The sequence below is a fragment of the Ochotona curzoniae genome, unplaced genomic scaffold, assembly GCF_017591425.1.
Source record: "Ochotona curzoniae isolate NIBS_2020 unplaced genomic scaffold, NIBS_Ocur_1.0 contig_2321, whole genome shotgun sequence".
Lineage (NCBI taxonomy): Eukaryota > Metazoa > Chordata > Mammalia > Lagomorpha > Ochotonidae > Ochotona > Ochotona curzoniae.
In genome coordinates this window covers 22853320-22875266 of record NW_024465421.1, presented here as the reverse complement: position 1 = coordinate 22875266, position 21947 = coordinate 22853320, and the positions used below count along the sequence as shown (strand labels likewise).

The following is a 21947-nucleotide window of genomic DNA, read 5'->3' as shown; positions in this document are numbered from 1 at the left end:
GTGCTGCCTGATGGCCTAGAATGACCACTGCCTAGACCACCCCCATCGCCAGGCCCTGGTACTGAGGCCTGACTGAAACATGGCACAGAAAACACACTCTCCAGGGGCCAGCACAGTGGCACAGTACACTAATCTTTCATTGTGGTACTGGCATCATATAGAGCACCAGTGCTGAGAGGGCCACTCACTGTGTCTGGTACATAGAAGAGGCTCCGGATGTTGAGTGGGGCGTCCGCCTTGTAGTGCAGGGTGTAGCGGGGCTTATCATGAGCCTGGGCGATGTAACGGTAGAACTCCTCATGCTGCCCCTCATCAACGTCCTTGGGGTCCATCATCCAGATGGCCTGGAGGTAGGATTGACAGGGAGAGCATGTTGGGCACAGCCCTCAGTGGCCACCTGGGCCGGGGAAAGGCTCCCATACAGAGCCCCTTCCCCAGGACAGTGTCAGGAAGGGATGTGAGGGTGCTTGGGCGTGCTGGACACAGTGGTGTCCACCCCGACAGAACAGGCACTGCTCAGCCGTGACTGGTGTTGCCACATAGCTGAACAGTCCAGACATGCTGCTCCATGTGGGATGGCAGCCACGGTAAGACCATGTTAAAAGTCCATATTAGCATGACAGGTCCAGAAATTCCCAGCAATCAAGGTACTGCTGCCGGGGGCAGGAAGAGTGCATGACGACAGGCACCGGCGTTTTACAGGGTAATGGGGACATTCTGGGAACGACCGTGACCTGTACCCCACTGCGGGCCTGAACCCCTCCCTAGACACCCTCTCTGTGCAAGCAAGTCCTATGCTGCCAGTGGACAGTTTCCCTCAGGTTGCATGGGCTCACCTGCAAGGTGTTGATGCGTTTTCCATTGAGGTACAAGGGGAAGCTGACGAAGTTACTGTATTTGGTCACCACATCTGCAAGACAGCAGTGAAACCTCGGGAAGCAGCTCCAGCCCACACTGCCAGACAGCGCCTCTCCCCAGTGCAGAGCCCAGTCACAGCAGATGCACTGGCAGAATGGGAAAGACCCTGGCAAGTGGCCTCTGGGGAGACGGGGCTCGGCTTTACAGGGAGTGGCAGTGCATCTGAGACAGCACTTGATGAAATATGAGAGCAACTGCTACCCTCTGGGTCCTGGGATCGCCTGGATTCAGAAGCGCCCTCAAGCAGGCTGGGCCAGAGGGCTGCTGACATCTTGCTACGGAACCCTCCATGTCACTGAACTCCCAGGCGGAGGGGAGGAAAGGACCTTTGTGGCAGGAGGCCTGTCCTCTGCAGGCCCAGAGGTCACCCACTCTGTTCCTCCCCTTCCTGCTAGGAACCTGGCATGGCCGCTGCTCACCCTGAACCCGGGCCTCGCTGGAGAAGTCCCTGCAGTCCGACTTGAGGTGCAAGATTATTTTGGTGCCGGGTCTGACTCCTGATGCTTCGGCGATTTCAAACACCCCGGAGCTGAGACCCAGGGAGAAACGTCACTGCTCACACAGCCTCGTGGGGGCAGCCCAGCCGCTTTCCCTCGGGATCCCACAAGCAGAGTGCCCAGCCCCCAAGTGGCCATCAACACAATGACTTGGGGGTGAGGGGTGCACAGCCTCCTGGCACCCCCAGGGGGTCCTGCCTCGGCTTATGGAACCACAGAGCAGATCCAAGGCTACAGGTGGGATCTGACCCATCTCCAAACCAGACCCAGGCACCCTAGGTACGGTCTCTGAGGTCCTGGACAAGGTGCTGTTGAGGCAGCGCTGAGGAGACAGACAGCTTCACTAGCAACTTGGTGCACAACGCTCACAAAGTTAGAGGAGATCTGTATCTCCTGAGGGAGCCTTGGTGCCCCCCTGGAGCAGGCTGCCACCCTGCAGGAACAGCAAACACGCACATGCTACTGGAGAGTCAGGGTGCTCACATGGGTTCCAGCAACCACGGGTGTAGTATAGACAACACAGCACCCGGGAGAGGGGGGGCGCTCAGACCCCAGCAGACCCCCACCTACAGCAGCCTCCAGCCCTTTGCTCCAGCAGGAGGTACACCTGCAGGTTGGAACCTCAGTTCTCCGTCGGGTTGGGAGGGACCAGAGTGAAGCCCCACAGCACCGCGCACCCATCTGCACCTTCGGGGGTGCAGCAGTGACTTCCAATCCACACATCAGTGGCACTGGGGACCCTGCCTGTGGGGGTGGGATTGCCGCTCTGACTCACCCGTCTGAGCGCCATTGGTAACCCAGGCTCCCCTGGGCTGCTGAGCGGGAGTAGACCTCCACTTTGTCGGCCACCATGAAGGCCGAGTAGAAGCCCACTCCAAACTGGCCGATGATCCTGCTGCTGGCCTCCGCCTGGTTCTGCAGTGCTTCCAGAAAGGCCTGTGGGTGGGAAGGATTGGTCAGAAGGTTGTCCCCACCGTGTGGTCTCCCCTAGCACCTGCTCTCTTCTCAGCTGAAGTCAAACACACAAGGATCTTTCTCATGTTCCTGTTCATGTTAAGACCAGACCAGCCAGGGGAAGCAGGCCACCCTGGGGAAGAGGCTGTGTTCCACTTCTACAGCCAGCGTCTTGTCTAGTCCTGACCAAGCTGAATAGCAATTGTCCTGATACTGCCTTTTGTACAATGGCAACACTAGGGCCACTGCCTCGAGGCCCCTGTGCCCACCTGTGGCATGCTCCTGATGGGCCCTTATCTAACCAGCAGCTGGCCTCCATGCCAGGGAGACCTGGGCGCCCCAGGGAACAACAGAGCAGGGCCACTTACCTTTGACCCCGACCTGGCGATGGTCCCCAGGTTGGACACCAGCTCCTCCCGGGTCATCCCGATGCCAGTGTCCTGAGGAGAAAGACCAGGTGGCATGCTGAGACACAGGTCACGGGAGAAAATCCTTGCCAAGGATCTATTTGATGAAAACGCTTGGATGCATATTTAGTGTGAACAAAGAGCTCTCAGAGCCCAACAGTAAGAATGCAAGCAATTGGTGCAAACAAGTGAAACATTCATTCACAAACAGGTATGCAAATGATATGGCATCAAAACCAAGGAAATCTTAGCAACCTTCACGGTCACGGACTAGAGCAGCAAGTCTGAACAGCCAAGACTAGAAGACACTGTGGCCTTACGGTAGGTCAGCTGACTGCTGCTGCCCACATCCCAGGGAAGCTGGCACTGAGTGCAAGGCCACTCTGCATCAAGATGGGCACTGAGATACAAGACACGGGAAAACTGCGGCCAGAGAGCAAAGCTGCTCCCGGTCCTGCGGGTCAGGGCTGCAGCGCCGGCTCAGTCCCAGCACCTTAACTTCTGATTCTGTTTCCTGCCAAGGCATCCCAAGGGGCAGCAGATGATGGCTCAAGAGCTTGGGTCCTTGCACTCACCTGGGACACACACAGTGTTCCAGGCTCCTGGCTATCGTGAGCAGAGTGTGAACTGATGGACAAGACGATCTCCCCGACCACCTCTTGTTCATATCTCCTTCCCCACCTCTCAGTCCCTCTGCCTTACAAGTGAATAAAAGCTAGGTGAGCACTGGGCTTAGCAATTAAGATTCCAGTTAAGACGGGGCTGGTGCCATGGCTCAACTGGCTAATCCGCTTCTTCCTGCACTCCCCAGCATCTCACACAGGTGCCAGTTTGAGTCCCGCTGCTCCACTTCCAATCCATCTTATGGCCTGAGAAAGCAGTGATAACTCTGCATTCATGCGGGAGACCCAGAAGAGGCTCTTGGCTTCAGATTGGCTCAGGAAAAACAAAACAAAACAAAAAACAGATTAGCTCAGGAGCCAATCCATTACAGGCATGTGGAGAGTGAACCAGTGATGGAAGATCTTCCTGTCTTCTCTGTAAATCAATCTTTGAAATAAAAATAATTACATCTTAAAAAAAATATTCCAGTTAAGATGCCTGTGTTGTGGGACAATGGCTAAAGCTACCACTTGTGACAGCAGCAGCACATGTGGGTACCAATGGGAGCCCATGCTGCTCCACTCTTGATCCAGCTCTCTGCTAATGAGCCCGTAAAACTGCAGAAGATGGTCCGAGCAACTGGGCTCTAAAATTAACGAGGGAGACATGGATGAAACTCCTGGTTCTGCCTGGCCCAGCCCTGGCTGTTACGGCCATTTGGTAAATAGATTTGCAGATGAAAAAGTCTCTAACTGTGACTTTCAATAAATCTTGAAAAAAAGAGAAAAGAGAGAGAAAGATGAAAGAGGGGGAGGAAGAAAGAAAAGAGAGACGAGAGGTAAGATGCTGCATGTCCTGAGAGGCTCCTGGGTTCCCTTCCTGCGCAGCCCAGGAAAGGACACTTGAGGCTCATGTAACTGGGTCTCTACCACCAAGAAGGGACCTGGACTTCCTGGATCTGGCCCCCATCCAGGCCTGGACACTGTAGGTATTGAGAGTGAATGAGAAAATGGGCAATCTCTGCTTCTCAAATTAAAAAGAACAGAGGAAACTGGGTGTCAGAGGGCACACTCCTTCAAAGTTAACATAAATCTTAGAAGTGTTCTTTGTGCAGGCATCCCATTGGCACTGGTTGGAGATCCAGCTGTTCCACTTCTAATCCAGCTTCCTGCTAAGGTGCCTGGCAATGCAGCAGAGGACGGCTTGCAAGCGTGGGTCCCTGCACCCATGCAGCTGACCCAGAAGTTCCTGGCTCTTGAATAGCCCAGTTTAGGCCTCTGTGGAGTGAATCTGCAGACTGGCAATTCTCTCTCTCTCTCTCTGAGGCTCTGCCTTTCAGGTAAGTAAATACGTCCTTAAGAAAACAAAATGTAAGGGCCCGGCATGGTGGCCTAGCAGATAAAGTCCTTGCCTTGAGAGTGCCAGGATTCTATGTGGGCACTGGTTCTAATCCCGGTGGCCCTACTTCCCATCCAGCTCCCTGCCTGTGGTCTGGGAAAGCAGCTGAGGACGGCCCAAAGCCTTGGGACCCTGCACCCACATGGGAGACCGGAAGAGGCTCCTGGCTTCAGATTGGCTCAGCTCCGGCCGTTGTGGTCACTTGGGGAATGGATCATCAGACAAAGATCTTCTTCCCTGCCTCTCCTCCTCTCTGCATATCTACCTTTCCAATAAAAATAAATCCAAAAAAAGTTTTTATATGTTAAGAAAGACAAAACCAACTAGCAAGGGTAGTTAGTTAAGTGGTCAAGCATTCAGAAGCACATGGGGAAGACAAACTTCCCAGCCAGTGACCTGGGACAAGCCCCGCCTCCCACATCTGCTCTGAGGAACCTCAATGAGCATGGAAGAAGAATGGGACACTCCTTCAGCTGCCCAGCCCTGTGCACATGGCCAGCACAGCTCCCAGAAAAGCTAAGGCAGGAACCCAATCCCAATCCAGGCCTCAACAAGCAGCCTGTGTGCACGACAAAGGGGGCTGGGCCTGACTCACTCCCCCAGAGAGGAGACAAAAACTCCCTGATGAACCCCCAACTACCAGAGTCCCTCTTCTCTACACGAGTGCACGTGGCATGGAAACACTCACTCGGCACAGCCTTAAAAACGAATCAGCAAAAGGGGCAGGTGTTTGCCTAGTGGTTAAAATGCTCATGTCCTAGGGGCCAACACTGTGACACACCAGACAAAGCTCCCCACTAATGCATCTGGGGAAGCAGTAGAAGATGCCCCAAGTCCTTGAGCCCCTGCACACACACAGAGGAAGACGCCCCAAGTCCGTGAGCCCCTGCACACACACAGAGGAAGACGCCCCAAGTCCGTGAGCCCCTGCACACACACAGAGGAAGACGCCCCAAGTCCGTGAGCCCCTGCACACACACAGAGGAAGACGCCCCAAGTCCTTGAGCCCCTGTACACACACAGAGGAAGACGCCCCAAGTCCGTGAGCCCCTGCACACACACAGAGGAAGACGCCCCAAGTCCTCGAGCCCCTGTACACACACAGAGGAAGACGCCCCAAGTCCGTGAGCCCCTGCACACACACAGAGGAAGACGCCCCAAGTCCTTGAGCCCCTGTACACACACAGAGGAAGACGCCCCAAGTCCTCGAGCCCCTGCACACACACAGAGGAAGACGCCCAAGTCCTCGAGCCCCTGTACACACACAGAGGAAGACGCCCCAAGTCCTCGAGCACCTGTACACACACAGAGGAAGACGCCCCAAGTCCGTGAGCCCCTGCACACACACAGAGGAAGACGCCCCAAGTCCTTGAGCCCCTGTACACACACAGAGGAAGACGCCCCAAGTCCGTGAGCCCCTGCACACACACAGGAGATCTGGATGAGGCTCCTGGCTTTAGCCTTGCCCAGTCCTGGCTGCTGTGGTCACTTGGGGAACGAGCGTTTCAAATTAACAAACAAAATACAGCTAACACCAAGGTTTAAACACATTAATAAACACACCCACACAAAATTCTACATGGATGAATGTTCCAGTGCTCTCAGCCCCTATCTCTGGCAGCTGGAATTTCATTTTTCTGCCTACCTGTGCCTTCCACAGTCTCTAGAATGAAGGAGTACTCTTCAGAGTAAATGGAAGTGTTACCAGAGCAGCTGGACTGCCACTGTGTCCTTGACAGCCTGAGCATGTCAGAAGGCAGGGGCCAGCACTGCTAAGTCAGCCAGCAGCCACCCTGTGCGAGCAGGCTGGTGTCCCAAGGGGCTGCAGTGAGTACCTGGATGGTGATGGTCCCTTTCTCGGCATCTGTCTGCAGGTGAATCTCCATGTCTGGCAGCGCCTGGCCATCAGACACCAGCTTGTGCCGCAGTTTTTCCAAGGCATCACTGGCATTGGAGATCAGCTCCCGTATGAACACCTATGGGACCAGAGCAGGGGTGAGGTGTGAATAACGTGGCCAACACACAGGCCATCTGGCCATGCACACCATAGTGCTGCTGAGGGCAGAGGAGCAAATCCAGGCGAGGGGCACGAAGACGTCATGCAGTTCCAGAAGGTGCACACTGCTCAGCCTGACTCTGCCTCTAAGTCCCTGCCATGCATCCTTTCAGGATCTTCCAGGACCATTGCCTTTCCAACTCCTGCACAATGAGAACACAGCAGTCCCACAGCTATCCCCATGTCCTGCAGGGAGGGCATCAGAGAGCAGATCTGTCACCCCGCACAGAGAAAGACTCGGGGGTCTGGAAAAGCCTGGCTGGAACAGCCTCGCTGAGTGTGGGTTAGAGAGGCAAAGGCGACTCAGCAGGGGCCGCAGTCACTGGGCTCCATGCACACAGGACCTAATGGCACAAGACGGGGAAGCAGCCCCTGCCAAGCCCTCAGGTTTTGCTCTGAGCTGCCGCAGCAGCCAGGTCCAATCTAGCCATCCACATCCTGGTGCCCTTGGTGGGTACTCACCTCCTCAAAGACCTCCCCTGGAAACACCCTTGCTAACATCTGCAGGCAGCAGCTGCACCAGGCCAACAGTGGATGGACTCACAGGGCCCCAGCCTGCTGCTTAGGAGATTGTAAAATGGTCGGGAGCGTGTGTCTGGTGAAATGTTAAGATGTCCCCCAGGCACTGCCTGCCTGTGAGTCCCGGTTCTGCTGCCCAATTGCAGTTTCTTGCTACACAGCTCAAGCAACTTGGGCACCTGCCACCCATGTGGGAGACCTGGATTGAGTTCCCAACCCCCAGCTCTGGCCTGGCTCAAATTCAGGCTAGTCGCAGGTATTTGGATAGTGAACCAGCACATGGCACGCAGGTCTGTCTCTAAGATTAATCAATTAATTCCAAGAGTGGATCTGGTCCCCAAAATACATCTGGCTATGTTTACCAATAAAACTGGCAGACTTTGGTAAAAAGAAGAAAAAAAAGTTCTGGTGGCAGCTCACGATGACAGTGCCCTGCGGCTGGCAGCTCTGGCACCTCCTCAAATGATGGAAGTGGTTTTGCCATAGGAACTGACACCAGGGCCCGTACCTCTTTCTCTGAGTACAGGGAACGGGCAACGATGTCCAGAAGCTTCTTGGTCTCTGCCTGGAATTCGTGTTTGGAAACAGAACCTGGTAATGAATCACAGACACCATCAGCAAAATCTAATTTCTATTTTTGTGGAAGATCATGCTATGTTGCATTCACAACATTTCTGAAAGGAATGCACACAAAAGCCACGGGCAAGCTCCATTTCCCACCAAAGCGCGTGGCAGGAGACTCCAGCTGGCACTGGCAACCAGACCCTAAACTTGGCCTTCAGAAAGCCATTTGCCAATTTTAAAACTGAAATACCAGAAAACCTCACTTCTCGATGTCAGATCCTGCCGCCGTCGTCTCACTTAAAGCCAGGGCTGGCTCTGAGTGCTGCTTTTGTACACTTGGGGGAGGGGGCTGGCAACCGGCTCACAGTTCACCCCTGCAGGCCCACGGCCAGCTGCCTGATGGCTTGCAGATGTGCGGGCGCCACCGCGCCGCAGGCCCGCACGCCACCAGCAGAGGGCGCGAGACGCACGGGGACAGAGCCAGGCTCCCGGCAGGCACGGAAATGGAGGCTGCGCCCCGTCTTAGTCACCCTCCGCCCAGCTCAGCAGCCCGAAATACCGTGCACGCTCTCCGTGCTGCCGACGCCGGCCCGCGGGTGCTCCTCCTCCTCGCCCTCTGCAGCGCGAGTGCTCAGCCGCCTGCTCGAGGGAACGCTAAACGCCAGGTGTCGCCGTGGGCTCGTGAGCTGGACCGGGGCTCTCCAAGGACACAGAATCGTTCCTCCTCAAGAGACAGGCAGAAAGAATGAGATGACATCAACATGAGAAGCCACCTTCACCGTCCCAGTCTGCAGTCATGTCGGCTGGACTTGTGCAAGGGCTTGCTGATGCCCAGCGCAGGCGCTGGAGCCCCCAGGGTGGGGTGTGGACCCAAGGGGCACACTAGTGCCGGGATCAGGAGCTGAGCTTTGGCAGCGGCCCTGAGCTGCAGGAGACCTGCCCGGGGAAGAAGGAGAAGGCTGAACTCGGGGCATGGCCACTGCACCTGGGGTCCCTTCCCATCGACTCCCTGAAGCTCCACCAACAACTCCCATATGCCCTGCCAGTGGAAAGGACAGAGCCATTGGTCTACACGGCCTTCATCCCAGCAGCATCCACGACAGCCCCTCCCCAGCCCCCCGGCCCAGCCCCTCACCGCACCACACCTCGCTGTCCACAGCACTCCAGGCCTGGGTCCATCCCTACCATGGCGGCGTGTATTCCACTCCCCCCATCAGACATTCCTGGAAACTCCAAAACCCTGCCTTCCACTCCTCACCAGCAGCTGTGCGAAGCCCCCAGTGCCCACAGCTAGATCCACACTGACAGCCCCATGCACAGGCCTGCGAAGGTCTGGTAAACCCACCCAGGGAAGCTGGGATGCTGGCTTTCCTATCAAAGCCATTCTAGGTCCATGCCATCAGTTTAAGAGCCCAGTGGGAGGGATTCATGGAATGATCCGATGCCCTCACCACAGTCTGCTAGCACCACTCAACCTCACCACCTCCTTATTCCCCCCACAAGCACCCACTCTCAACCCCAAAGTGAAGAAGAGGGCATAAGAAGCTGAGCAGCAGGGGCCCGGCGCGGTGGCGCAAGTGGTTAAAGGTCCTCGCCTTGCACGCCCGGGATCCCATATGGGCGCCGGTTCTATCCTGGCAGCCCCGCTTCCCTTCCAGCTCCCTGCCTGTGGCCTGGGAAAGCAGTCGAGGACGGCCCAAGGCTTTGGGACCCTGCACCCGCGCGGGAGACCCAGAGGAGGCTCCTGGCTTCGGATCGGCATAGCATCGGCCCGTTGCGCTCACTTGGGGAGTGAATCATTGGACGGAAGATCTTCCTCTCTGTCTCTCCTCTCTGTATATCCGCCTTTCCAATGAAAAAATAATAAAAATAAATCTTTAAAAAAAAAAAAAAAAGCTGAGCAGCAGAGGCCAAAAGTGCCAAAGATTATGTTAGTGGACAGAACTAATAAAGATGTGATTCGGGTTGGCTCAACTTCCAACAATGGCTGCCTGCTGAGGTGTCAGACACACTCAACCACAGGATCTGTCCCTACCTTTCTCCATTACCTAAAGGAAAAACCACAAACCTCAAGCCCAGGCTACAAAGTCTCAGACCATCTGGTGGCCTGAGGTCACATCAAGCAGGAACAAGAGTAAGAATGTGGCACCACACGCCCATCTACTCCCATGCTCCTGCTGCTTCCCTGCCCTGACTCATGAATGGTGTCAGGCCTTTCTGGGGTGTCCCCTCCGCAAATGCCCAGCTCCTGCAGTCTACAGCAATCTCTTCATGCCATGAATTCCCAGCACTGTTGCTCACTCAAGCTGCTGCTAAGTGCCAACTGGCGGAGCTTCTTCCACCGCTGCAACACATCAGGGCACGACAAGCTCATGGTCTTTGCTGACGAGCGGGGTGAAAGCAAGGATGCCCCAGTTCCTACGTGTACACACAAGCACTTACAGAGCCGAGCTCTTGGTGGAAAACAGTAATAACGCAGCAACAAGCAGGACGCAGGGCTAGGAGTCCAACATGGGAACCAAATCAGCGTACAGTTATCTTTCTCCTAACTTCCTTGAGATGAGTTTATGGTAGTTGCTGTCTACAGGTGCATGTGGTATGCATGACAAATGGAGTTGGGAAGAAAATGCACCTTACACAAGGTTCTTACTTTTTATAGGAACAATTGCAATGTAATTTGAAACATAGGGAAAAGCTAAGGATCCATTTTGCAATCATCACGGTAACGAGTAAAACAACGTGGCAAAGTAGAACAGCTGAGTGTAAGAGAACTAGAAAACCGTAGACACATAAAATACATGGACTGGATCCAAAGGAAGGTGGAAAAGCCAGTTCCAGGACACCACACACAAGAGTAGGGAGGTCACGACCAATCCTGGGGACAGCAGAACTGAGCCCAAGTCCATGCCAAGCCATTTGACGACACGGATGAAACCGACAAATTCCTTCCTGGTTCATGTACTTGAAAAAGCAGCAGAGGATGGCCCAAGTACCTGCGCCCTGACAGCCATCAGACCCAGCTGTAGCTCCAGGCTTCTGGCTCTGGCCACACCCAGCTCCAGCTATAACAGCTATCTTGGAGCAAACCACCAGAAGGAAGTTCTTTTCCCTAACTATACCTTTTAAGTAAATAAATATTTTTTTTTTTAAATCACGGTTCTAGGACTAGAATTTATACTGATGAATTCTATCAAACTATGAAGAAGAAATAAGTCATTTTTAAAATTTATTTTTTGGAAAGGTAGATTTACACAGAGAAGGAGAGACAGAGAGAGAGAAAGAGAGAGATCTTCCATCTGCTGGTTCACTTCCCAGTGGCCACAATAGCTGCAGTTGAGCCAAAGCCAGGAGCCCGGAGTTCCCTCTGGGTCTCCTACACAGGTGCAGGGTCCCAAGGCTTTGGGCCGTCCTCGACTGCTTTCCCGGGCCACAGGCAGGGAGCTGGATGGCAAGTGGAGCTGCCGGGACATCAACTGGTGCTCCAGTGAGATGCTGGTGCCACAGGAAGAGGCTTAGCCAATTGAGCCATCACACCAGCCACAAGGGGTGGGGGAGGGGAGTTCTCATACTAATTTTCTCAGAAAATAAAAAAGGAGTATGTTCCCACAAGTTTTGAGGACAGAAAGAGCCTAATATCAATACCTGAAAGGCACAAAACAGACATAAAAACCCTTAATAAAATACTAGCAAAAAATTGAGGAAGAAACAAAATTATATCAAAATCAAGCTAGGAATGCAGTCTAGTTTGACAATGACCCATCATCCATCAGAAAGTGAAGTTGACAACACACCAATATGCAGAACCAGGCTTGCAAACCAGGAAGCTGTTGAGCAGCCGGTATCAGTGGTGGGGGACAGTAGACACTAGGGGATGCAGTCCAACACCCTCTCTAGTTTTTTTTTTAACTGGAAAGTCAGATATACAGAGAGGAGGAGAGGCAGAGAGGAAGATCTTCTGTCTGTTGATTCACTCCCCAAGCAGCCGCAACGGCCAGAGCTGAGCTGATCTGAAACCTGGAGCCCAGAGCTTCTTCTAGATCTCCCACACGGGTGCAGGATCCCAAGGCCTTGGGCCGTCCTCCACTGCTTTCCCAGGCCACAAGCAGGGAGTTAGATGGGATGCAGGGCTGCTGGGATACAAACTGGTAACTATATGGGATTCTGTCATGTGCTAGGAGAAGACTTTACCCACTAGGCTACTGTGCTAGGAGAGGACTTCAGCCACTAGGCTACTGTGCCAGGCCCTCAACTTTAGATATTTTAAAGGAAACAAGAAGCTCAAATATTTATAGGAAATTCCCCAACTGTGAATATTCGCAGTTAATTTTTAACATTTAGACCAAACAAAATGTGTATATAGTCCAGAATAAGTCCTCAAATGTTTACGTGCAATTCTTTTCGAATCTAGAAAGTCTTATTAATGAGCAAATTTACCAGCAAAGAGATAAAAAGTTCAATGCTTCCAAGTTCATACTTCTGTTTGGTAGAAATAAGGCAATAGGACAGGGGCCAGAGAGATGGCTCAACTGGCTAACCCTCTGCAAATGACAACATCCCATTCAGGCACTAGTTCAAGTCCCGGCTGGCCCACTTCCCATCCAGTTCCTTGCTTACAACCTGGGAAGGCAGTGGAGGATGACCCAAAGTCTGCATGGGAGACTCAGAAAGAAGCTCCTGGCTCCACACTGGCTCAGCTCTGGCCACTGGGTTACATGGAGAATAAACCAGTGGATGGGAAAATCTTTTTTTTGGTCTCTCCTTCTGTCAGTTTGCCTTTCCAATGAAGACAAATCTTTTTTTTTTCTTTAAGTTTGCAAAGCAATATTTATTTAACGAGAAGAGAAAGTGGCTCCTGCCCTAGTGGCAGAAGAGGGCTCCGAGGCAGGGAAGACCCTAGATCTGTTGCCATAGTAGCAGGAGAGGAATCCAAGGAAAGAAAGAGGAAAAAAAAAAGGAAAAAAAGAAATATTTAAAAAAGAAAACACAAGGAAAAAAAAATTTTTTTCCCATTTATTTGAAAGGTGGAGATACAGAAAGAGACAGATATACCGGGTCACTCCCCAGATGTATGCAATGGCCAAGGCTAGAGTAGGTTAAAACCAGGAGCCCAGCATCCAGTGCGTGTGATCCTGTTACAGGAGCCAGCAGCACTGCCTCCCAGGGCCTGCATCAATGGGGGGTGGGGGGTGGGGGGGGGTGGGGTGGGGTGTGTGTGTGTGTGTGTGTGTGTGTGTGTGTGTGTGTGTAGCTGATGCAAACACCCTAACCCAAAGATGCACACCCTACTTGAGCAAAGTAAAAACCTTCTACTCATCTCTCTCTCTTTCTCTCACACACACATACGCACACACACCATGGGTCATGATGCACCAAACAGTGCACCTCAGACTGAGAGATAACGTTAGCAACAGGGGTAACTGAAAAAACAAAAAAAGAGTAACATCCATAAATACCTACAAAAAGCACAGAACAACACAACCAATCCAGAAGAACATAGGAAAAAAAATCCAGCATTTCACAGCAAACAAATGGTCAATCACCAAAACCAAAGATGTGAACTTGATTAGTACTCAATTAAATGCAATTAAAGCCATAACTAAACATTTCTGTAAAGAGAGTACACTGACAAATTGGAAGGTGGTGGTGTGGGGGTCCCACCCGGGATGGGAACAACGGTCACGACCTGCTCTGAAAACAGTCAGACCCTAACCCTGCGGCAATCACTTCCAAGCCCGGGACCCTGGTGAAGCAGGTGCATCTAGAAAGTAGGGTGCAATGCTCACTCGAACAGAAGCCCTCCTGGCAAACAGTGCAATATCCATCAACTGTCAGAGTGGGAGACCACACACAGTGATGGATGATCTTTCAGACATAACACTGTCTCTAGCTACACATACACTTCGTACATTTTCTGATATTTAGTTCACCTTTAACCACAGACACCAGATATGACCTAACACTCACACACACACAAAGATGGAGGTCTGACAACACTGCACACAGCACGGGAGAAACTTGCAGATCCTGGTGCTAGGGTGCAATGTGACACAGCTCTCATACTCAGCAAGTTGTAGCACAACACATCACCCAGCAGCTCGTTTAGATGCATGCTGGACATGAAAAACCCCTGGTCCAGCCACACAGAGGACAAAGCTGTGAAAACTACTCAGCTATAGCGTGAGCACAAATAAAGGCAAAAAAACCACCATGACCAAAGCAAGCAAGTCAGAAGCCAGTTTTGTGGTGTTACCAATTAACTGCCACCTGCCAACATCCCACATAGGAAATTCATTTCCAATCCACCTTCCCACTAACATCTACAAGGCAGGAGACGATATTTTGAGCACTCGGGTCCCTGTTACCCTTGGGAGTCCTAGATGGAGTCCCAGGCTCCTAGCTTTGGCCTGGCTCAGCAACCACCGTTACATGCATTTGGGAAGTGAACCAGTGGATGAGAGGTCCTTCTCTGTAACTATGTGTTTTGAGTAGATTAAAAATGTTTTCTAAAGAGTCACAGGGCGGGCTTTGCACAATAACCTAGTGGCTAAAGTCTTTGCCTCACACGCGCCAGGATCCCATATGGGCGCCCATTCATATCCCAGCATCCCCACTTCCCATTCAACTCCCTGCTTGTGGCCTGGGAAAGCAGGAGAGGACGGCCCAAAGCCTTGGGACCCTGCACCCACGTGGGAGACCCGGAAGAAGCTCCTAGCTCCTGGCTTCGGATCGGCGCAGCACCGGCCATTGTGTTCACTTGGGGAGTGAATTAGCAGACAGAAGATCTTCCTGTCTCTCCTCCTCTCTGTATATCTGACTTTCCAATACAAATAAAATAAATGTTTAAAAAAGAAAAAAGTCACAATGCAAGACCATTGCTCCTTCCAGGACAAGAAGTGGACTAAGTCAGTCTGGGCCAAGGACTCACTGGTGTGTGCAAGATCTGCTATTGGGAGGAAGGTCTGACAGAGCAGCTTGGGGAACTCCTTTGTCAGGATGCAGTCCCTGCAAGTGAGTGTAGTGACCAAGGCTGGGAACAACCCAGACCAGGCCAGGTTACTATACCTGCCAGCATTTGTGTAGGTCAGGACTGGTGGCAGGCCAGGCTAGGCCAGTTCATAACACCCACTGGCAGATCTGAGAACCAGGACAGGATGCAGGATAGGCTGAGTCAGACCATAACACCAGTCAGTCCACATAGGGCAGAGACTGGAAGCTCAGGGCTGGGCTAGGCGATGGCACCCACCACAATGAGGTAGAACTGGGGGCGGGGAAGGCCAGACCAGACTTGGCTGCAGCACCCACCATCATATGTGAGACCAGCAGGTAGGGGTGGCAAGCCCAGTAAGCAGGCTGTGGGGGTCTCTCCTGCTGGGTCGCTGCTCCCACTGGTGAGTGTGAGTACTGGAACTCGGGTAAACCAGGTTGGGCAGTGTTATACCCTGTTGGCCTGCATGTGAACTGGGTTGGGGGAAAGCGAGGCTGGGCTAATACACTGTATCCACTGGTGCATGCATACGACAGAGTAGGTGCAGGCTGGCTGGGCTCTGCTGCAGCATCAACTGGCAAATGCTGGGACAGGGTGGGGGGGAAGGAGTGGGAGCAAGTCCTGTCAGGTAAGATTGCAAAACCACCTGATGACTGCAAGATCTGGGCCTGGGCCCCTTAGGGAAACTGTGGGCACGTCTCTGATGGGTGAGCATGAGAATCAGGGCTGGAAGCAGGTCTGGCTAGTTAGGCGGTGGTACCTTCTGGCATGAATGTGAGATGGATAGTGGGGTCAGTTGGATTTGAGCTAAGTTTCAACACCCACTGATGTATACAAGAGCTGAATAGGATATGGCACAGACTGGGCCAGTCTGCTGCATACACTGGCAAGCAGAGCAACCAGGGCTGGGATTAGGTCCATGGGGATCATCTGGGGTTGCTCCGACCTGGCTGCAGGTCCTGTTGGTGAATGTGAGAGCTGAGTTGGGTTAGGCTGCAGCATCCACTGTTTTACGTTAGAGACAGGGTTATGTAAGAGAACTCACCTAGCAATTACAACTACCAATGTGTGTTTAGGCTGACATGAGTGATGGACTGAGCCAGACCCCATAGTGGCAATCACACACGAGTTGGGTCTGGGATTATTTTTCTGTGGGGATCACAGAACTAAACAGCTGGATACAGAACTCCAACCATGGGGAGGATTGCATGTGTCAGAACTGAATCTCCTAAGTGGCTCAGATGGAGCAGTGGATAGCAGGCCCAGATGCACAGGGAGGATGTGGCAGTCCTTTGGGGCCTGCAGAGAACATCTGGCAACATTTCAGAGGAAGAAGAGCAGAACAAACTGCTCAACTACCACAGCCAAGCGCTGACAGCAAATATCTGGGCAAATGGAGACTATGGAGTGGACTCTGTCAGCAGATGGACCTTGAAAGGGATTTCCTCATCCTTGGATCAGCAATATGGACAGCATCTCAACATCACCGAAACCACTTGAGCAGACCCCTCAGAGCAGGCCCCAGACTGAGGACTCTGGGATGGCATTAGGTGGCTGTTCCCCATGCCTGGGTATTGCGGTGGTAGGGGGGCTACGTATGGCTTCTCCCATAATTTCCCCCCTTTCCCAGATACAGGAGGAAGAGGGGGGAAGATTTGAAAACAATGGGCCCGGCATGAGTGCATAATAGTTAAGGTCCTCGCCTTGAATGCCCGGGATCCCATATGGATGCCGGTTCTAATCCCGGCAGCCCCGCTTCCCATCCAGCTCCCTGCCTGTGGCCTGGGAAAGCAGTGGAGGATGGTCCAAGACTTTGGGACCCTGCACCCGCGTGGGAGACCTGGAGGAGGCTCCTGGCTTCGGACTGGCATAGCACCAGTTGTTGCAGCCACTTGGAGAGTGAACCAGCAGATGAAGATCTCTTTCTGTTTCTCTAATTCTGACGTTGAAGTAAAAATAAATAAGTCTTAAAAAAAAAAAAGAAGACTCAAGAGAAAAATGGCAAGTTCACAATAAATAAGCTGACAAAAGGCTCTAGATGAAAAAAAGTTTCACTACAGTCACAACTGAAGAAAGGCATTGTCACAGCCAAACCGACCCAGCTCTTTATAATGCTGACATTCTAGCACTGGTAAGGCTGTGAGAACCAGCTGAAGTACTGTGGTTTATCAACAGTCTGTTCCTTCCAAGAACCCATCAGGAGAGGGAGCTTACGGAAGCTTACCTAGAACCCTACACTGGAACCCTAGGACTCCAGGGGTCAACAGGAACAAGCCCAGGATGAGCCATGAAAAAACATGCCGTGTGGACACACAGAGCAGCCCCCGGCCCCCAAGACACCCTCTGCTTCTCTCCTGGGGAAGGCAGGTGTGGGCACACATGGCTGAGGGAAGAGGAGGTCCTCACGGCCAGCTTCCATGCCCTGGGAGGCAGCCCTGCATCCTCACTGATGAAAACCCACACGCAGTCAGCATCCCCATCACCGCCTGGCTCTCTCTGATCTCTCACCCCAAAGGCACACAGCGCCCATGGGAAGGGCTCCCCAGCGGTCCTGTTGGCCTTCTGCCCCACTCAGGATGCAACAGATTGTCCCCTGGTTAGCTCCTTCCCTGCTGCCCGAGGACCCACAGCAACTCCCCACCTGCTTTACTCTTCAGGGCCACCCACTGCAGGGGCGTCACCAAAGTAGGGCTCCCCAAGCACTGTGAACAACCAGAGGGGCCACAGGGAGCTCGTTTTTCTGTTTTCCCGCCAGTAACTGTTAAACAAGCCCTTCACATACAATACACTTACTTTTCTCAGAGGGTACAGCCAATTAATAGTGTTTTTCAAACCTCAGGCCAAGGTCAATAGTTAGTGAGCTATGAAACCAATTCAGTTTCAGTGAGTCCACCAGTTCAGTGGGTGGACTCAGAACTGAAGGGAGCCAAGTGCCAAGAAGCACCAGAACGCACAGCGTAACATGGGCAGACGCCTCCAAGACACTTGCAGCTAAACCCGCAGGAGCAGCCACAGGTGTGCCTCCCCCAGCACAGGCCAGGAAAGCCATTTCTCACAAGGCCAGAAGCGTCTGAAACTTTCTTACCTGACATGTCTAAACTTAAAATATCAATGTTTGTAAGTTTAATGTTCTTTAACAGTGCTTCCAAACAGTGGGATGCAGCATTACTGCTCCTCCACACAGTGAAGACACCGCACAGGCAAACACAGAGTCTCCTCCGGCTCCTCAGGCCAGGAGGCTCCTCCCTATTTCACCCGAACTCGCAACCCTCTGCTTGCCAGTCACCTCGGCCAGCCACTCACACTGAAATCCATCCTGTTTCTGGGAGTTTTAGGCAAGAGGTTTACATCATGACACTGTGGAGATCTGCGCATCCCACAGGGTCACTGATTTGTGTCCCGTCGGCTCCTTCTTGATCACCTGGTAGGGCAAGAGAAGATGGTCCAGCTGCCTGGGCCCTGCCCCCCATGAGGGAGACACAGGTGGGGCTCCTGACTCCTGGTTTCAGTCTGGTCAGGCCATTAGAAAATAAGTTAACAGAAGTCAGCTCTCTGACCATCTTTCTCTGATTTTCTTTCTTTTTAAAGATTTATTTTACCACCCCATTATGGATTTTGCTCATAAAAATTTTGTTATTTTACCTAATTTTATTGGAAAGTCAGATTTACAGAAAGAAGGAGAGGATCTTCCATCCACTGATTCACCCCCACAAGTGGCCAAAATGGCCAGAGCTGAGCCAATCCGAAGCCAGGAGCCAGGAGCTTCTTCTGGGTCTCCCACGTGATTGCAGAGTCCCAAGGCTTTGGGCCATCTTCACCTGCTTTCCCAGGCCACAAGCAGGGAGCTGGATGGGAAATGTAACACTCAGGACTTAAACTGGGACTGGTACGCATACGGGATCCTGCAGCATGCAAGGCAAGGACTTTAGCTAGTAGGTTACGGGGCAGTGGTTCATCTGATTTTCAAATGTATAAATAAATCTTCAAATAAGCAAACAAAAAGTAGGTACATATAATCTCCTCCAATTAGACATCAATTCTCCAAGTTCGTTAGCAGAAATAACCAGCCAGACGTGAGCCTCCTGACATCTCTTACTAAATGCTGCACACCTGAAAGTTAGGCTCTGTGGACTCAGAAAAAGCACCTTTGGAACAGTGTCTGACCAGGCTGTTCAAATGCCCACATTTCATTAATTTGAGGGCTGGTCCAGTGGTATAGCAAGTAAAGCTGCTGCCTGCTCTGCATCCATATGGGTGCTAGTTCCAGTCCCAGCTGCTCTGCTTCCTATTCAGCTCCCTGCTAATGTGCCCGGGAAAGCAGCAGAGGCTGGCCCAAGTGCCTGGGCCCATGCACCCTGTGGGAGACCTGGAAGAGGCTCCTTTGGCCTGGCCCAGCCCCAGCCACTGTAACCATTTGAAATATGCAAGATCTGTCTGCATTTTTTTTCAGTTTTTTTCTTAAAAAGATTTATCTATTTTTATTGAAAAGTCAGATTTATAAGGAGATACGAAGAGAAAGATCTTTCACATGCTGGTTCACTCCCCAAGTGGCCAAAATGGCCAGTTACACTGATCCAAAACCAGGAGTCAGGAGCTTCTTCTGGGTCTCCCATGCAGGCGTAGGGTCCCAAGGCCTTGGGCTGTCCTCCACTGCTTTCCCAAGCCACAGGCAGGGAGCCAGATGGGAAGTAGAGCAGTCAGGACTCAAATTGGCACCTATATGGGATCCTAGTGCATGATGCAAGGCAAGGATTTTAACCAGTAGGCTATAGCGCTGGACCCCCCGTCTGCCTTTAAAATAAACAAACAAATCCTTCAGAGTGCCTGGTTTGATTTCCAGCTCTGATTCCTGACCCCAGCATTCCTGCTAAGACAAATCCCAGGAGGCAATGACGATGCTACTGAAGAACCTGAATGGTTTCTGCTTTTGTGATTTCTGTCTTGCTTGGCTGGGGGCTGTGTGAACTCCAGGCCTGACAGTCTACACGACACCCGGCAGGACACCTGGCAGGTCACACAGGCAGAGCACTCCTCAGGAAGGAGGTCCCTGGTGTTAGATAAGACCCACTGTCCTATAGCCCATGAGTCTGTAAGTTGCTTGCTTCACACCCACCAATAGAAGCCTGCCAACTTGTTTTTTTTTTTTTAAGTTAACAGTTAAACTGACCAATCATGATTGTATAATTATATGGAATTGTCCTGAAATGTATAAGAACCCTGTGTTGTTCAACCTCGCTTTTTTTTTTTTCTGCCCTGCTGTTCCTGCTGCAGTCTTGGCTGCAGCTGCCCCTTCCCCCAACAGCCCTGCTGGGCGAGACTGGGGGGTGGACGGGAGACCTAGGTTAACCTGAATAAACTGCCCTTTATGCGTTAGCACCAACTTCAGACTCCTAATGATTTTCTTGGGATCGCAAAATCAGCCATAACACTACAATCACTGCGCTCCTGTCACCAAGAGACCTGAAGAATTACTGGCTCCCAGCTTTATCCCCAAACACTTGGGAAGCTTTGCATGTCTTTTTATCCTTACAATTCATCCACACAAACACACACACATTTTTAAAAGTAGCTTTCTTGTGAAAGCCAAGTGCTCAATAGCATCAAGACGTTGCAGCATGGTGCTTAAAGAAACTTTTAGTTGGCTTCACCATAGAGGACACTGCATGGCTTTGAACCCCTACTGGACACGTGGTTACCGACGCTGAAGATTCACCTGGTGTTCTGACTGCTCCTCCTGAGCTCACCTGCCACATGGTGCTACTACTGCACATTCCCAGGACAAGAGCGTTTTCTTCTCTGCAATTTTCCACCACCCTGCCAAGCTGCAGCTGCTCCCTTCTGGCCAAGGGACTTTCCTTCCATCGCACGTCATCCATTCAGCTGCTAACAAGTTCTGTCCTAACTGGCTACTCCCCTGACAGCTCAGCTAACGCAGGTGCCGGTGTCCTAACCTAGCCCTAGCTCCATCCTAGGGCCTCCTGGAAGCCAAGCTGTGTCTCTCCTGCTGGCTTTAGTCCCAGCGGTGTGACTGTTCACCTGATGCCTGAGCAGCAAGCACTACTTCCTCCATCCTCCAAGAATGGCCTGGGACCACCAGACTCCCCTAGCCTCCCAGAGACCCTCTCAGCCTCACACTTCCCGGCCTGGCCCTGGAGGATGCTGCTGTCAGCTCAGTGAAGTGAGGGGAAAGTGCTGGCTGCAGCTGGCCCCACTCAGGCGCCCCAGTGCACACACCTGTGGCCCGCCCTTTACTTCCTTTGGCTCCTCCATGGGGCAGCTGGGTTGCCAGCCTCAGCCGCTTTGGTGGCCCTAGGGAAAACCTAGCCACCACTCCTGCTAGGCCACACTCACCTGCCCAGGACACTGAGTGGACTAGCTGGCCTCTATTTGGAGAAAACCTCATTAGCCTACTGGCAAGCAGTTAACTTCTGGCGGACTAAATTCTGGTGAGGCTTGATGGCCATTTGTATTTTTGCTGTGCCCAACATGTTTTCCAGATCACCCATGCTCGCTCTGCTTCCTCCATAACGATGACTCCTACCCCAACAGGGCAAAGTTCCGGTGGGCTGCCACTCATGCGCAGAACACTCCTGGCTCCTAACCACCCACCCACCCACAGAATTCCTAATAGAGACACAGTCTGAAGCTGTTCCCCAAGCCCCGAGGCAGTGTCCAACCCCTAGCACACTGCGCTCGCAGACACGGTCCCTACACACCAGCACTGAGGAGATGGGGCACAGCGGCCAGCCTCGGGGCACGTGTCTGCCTGGGCTCCAGTCCTGCTCCCGGCCCCCGACTCCATCACCCTGGAAGGTTCCTGCTGGCTCTTGCCTCCCCATCTGTTGCATCTATCTGGAGTATTAACAAGCAGTTGAGAGCCATGCTGTGTGTACCTATTCAAGACACACTTACTACGATCATGGAATGACAGAGAAAGAGTGAGAGATCTTCTGTGTGTTGATTCAGTGTCCAAGTTCCACCCCTGTGAGTGGCAGCAGCTCAAATACTTGAGCTTTGCAACGCATTAGCAGCGACCGAGCTCAGAA

The 21947-nt window shown here is 52.4% G+C and overlaps 1 protein-coding gene across 1 annotated transcript in view; it reads right to left on the bottom strand.

The window, feature by feature from the left end:
• LOC121151716 (heat shock protein 75 kDa, mitochondrial-like) overlaps positions 1-21947 on the bottom strand; it is a 33477-nt gene that overhangs the window by 10400 nt on the left and 1130 nt on the right. Inside the window, exons 2-9 of the mRNA XM_040973444.1 lie at positions 8476-8640; positions 7861-7943; positions 6613-6753; positions 2738-2809; positions 2191-2351; positions 1338-1447; positions 837-910; positions 189-344 (exon numbers count right to left, since the gene is read on the bottom strand). Coding sequence (XP_040829378.1) covers positions 189-344; positions 837-910; positions 1338-1447; positions 2191-2351; positions 2738-2809; positions 6613-6753; positions 7861-7943; positions 8476-8640 — 962 coding nt within the window. The remainder of the gene's footprint in view (positions 1-188; positions 345-836; positions 911-1337; positions 1448-2190; positions 2352-2737; positions 2810-6612; positions 6754-7860; positions 7944-8475; positions 8641-21947) is intronic.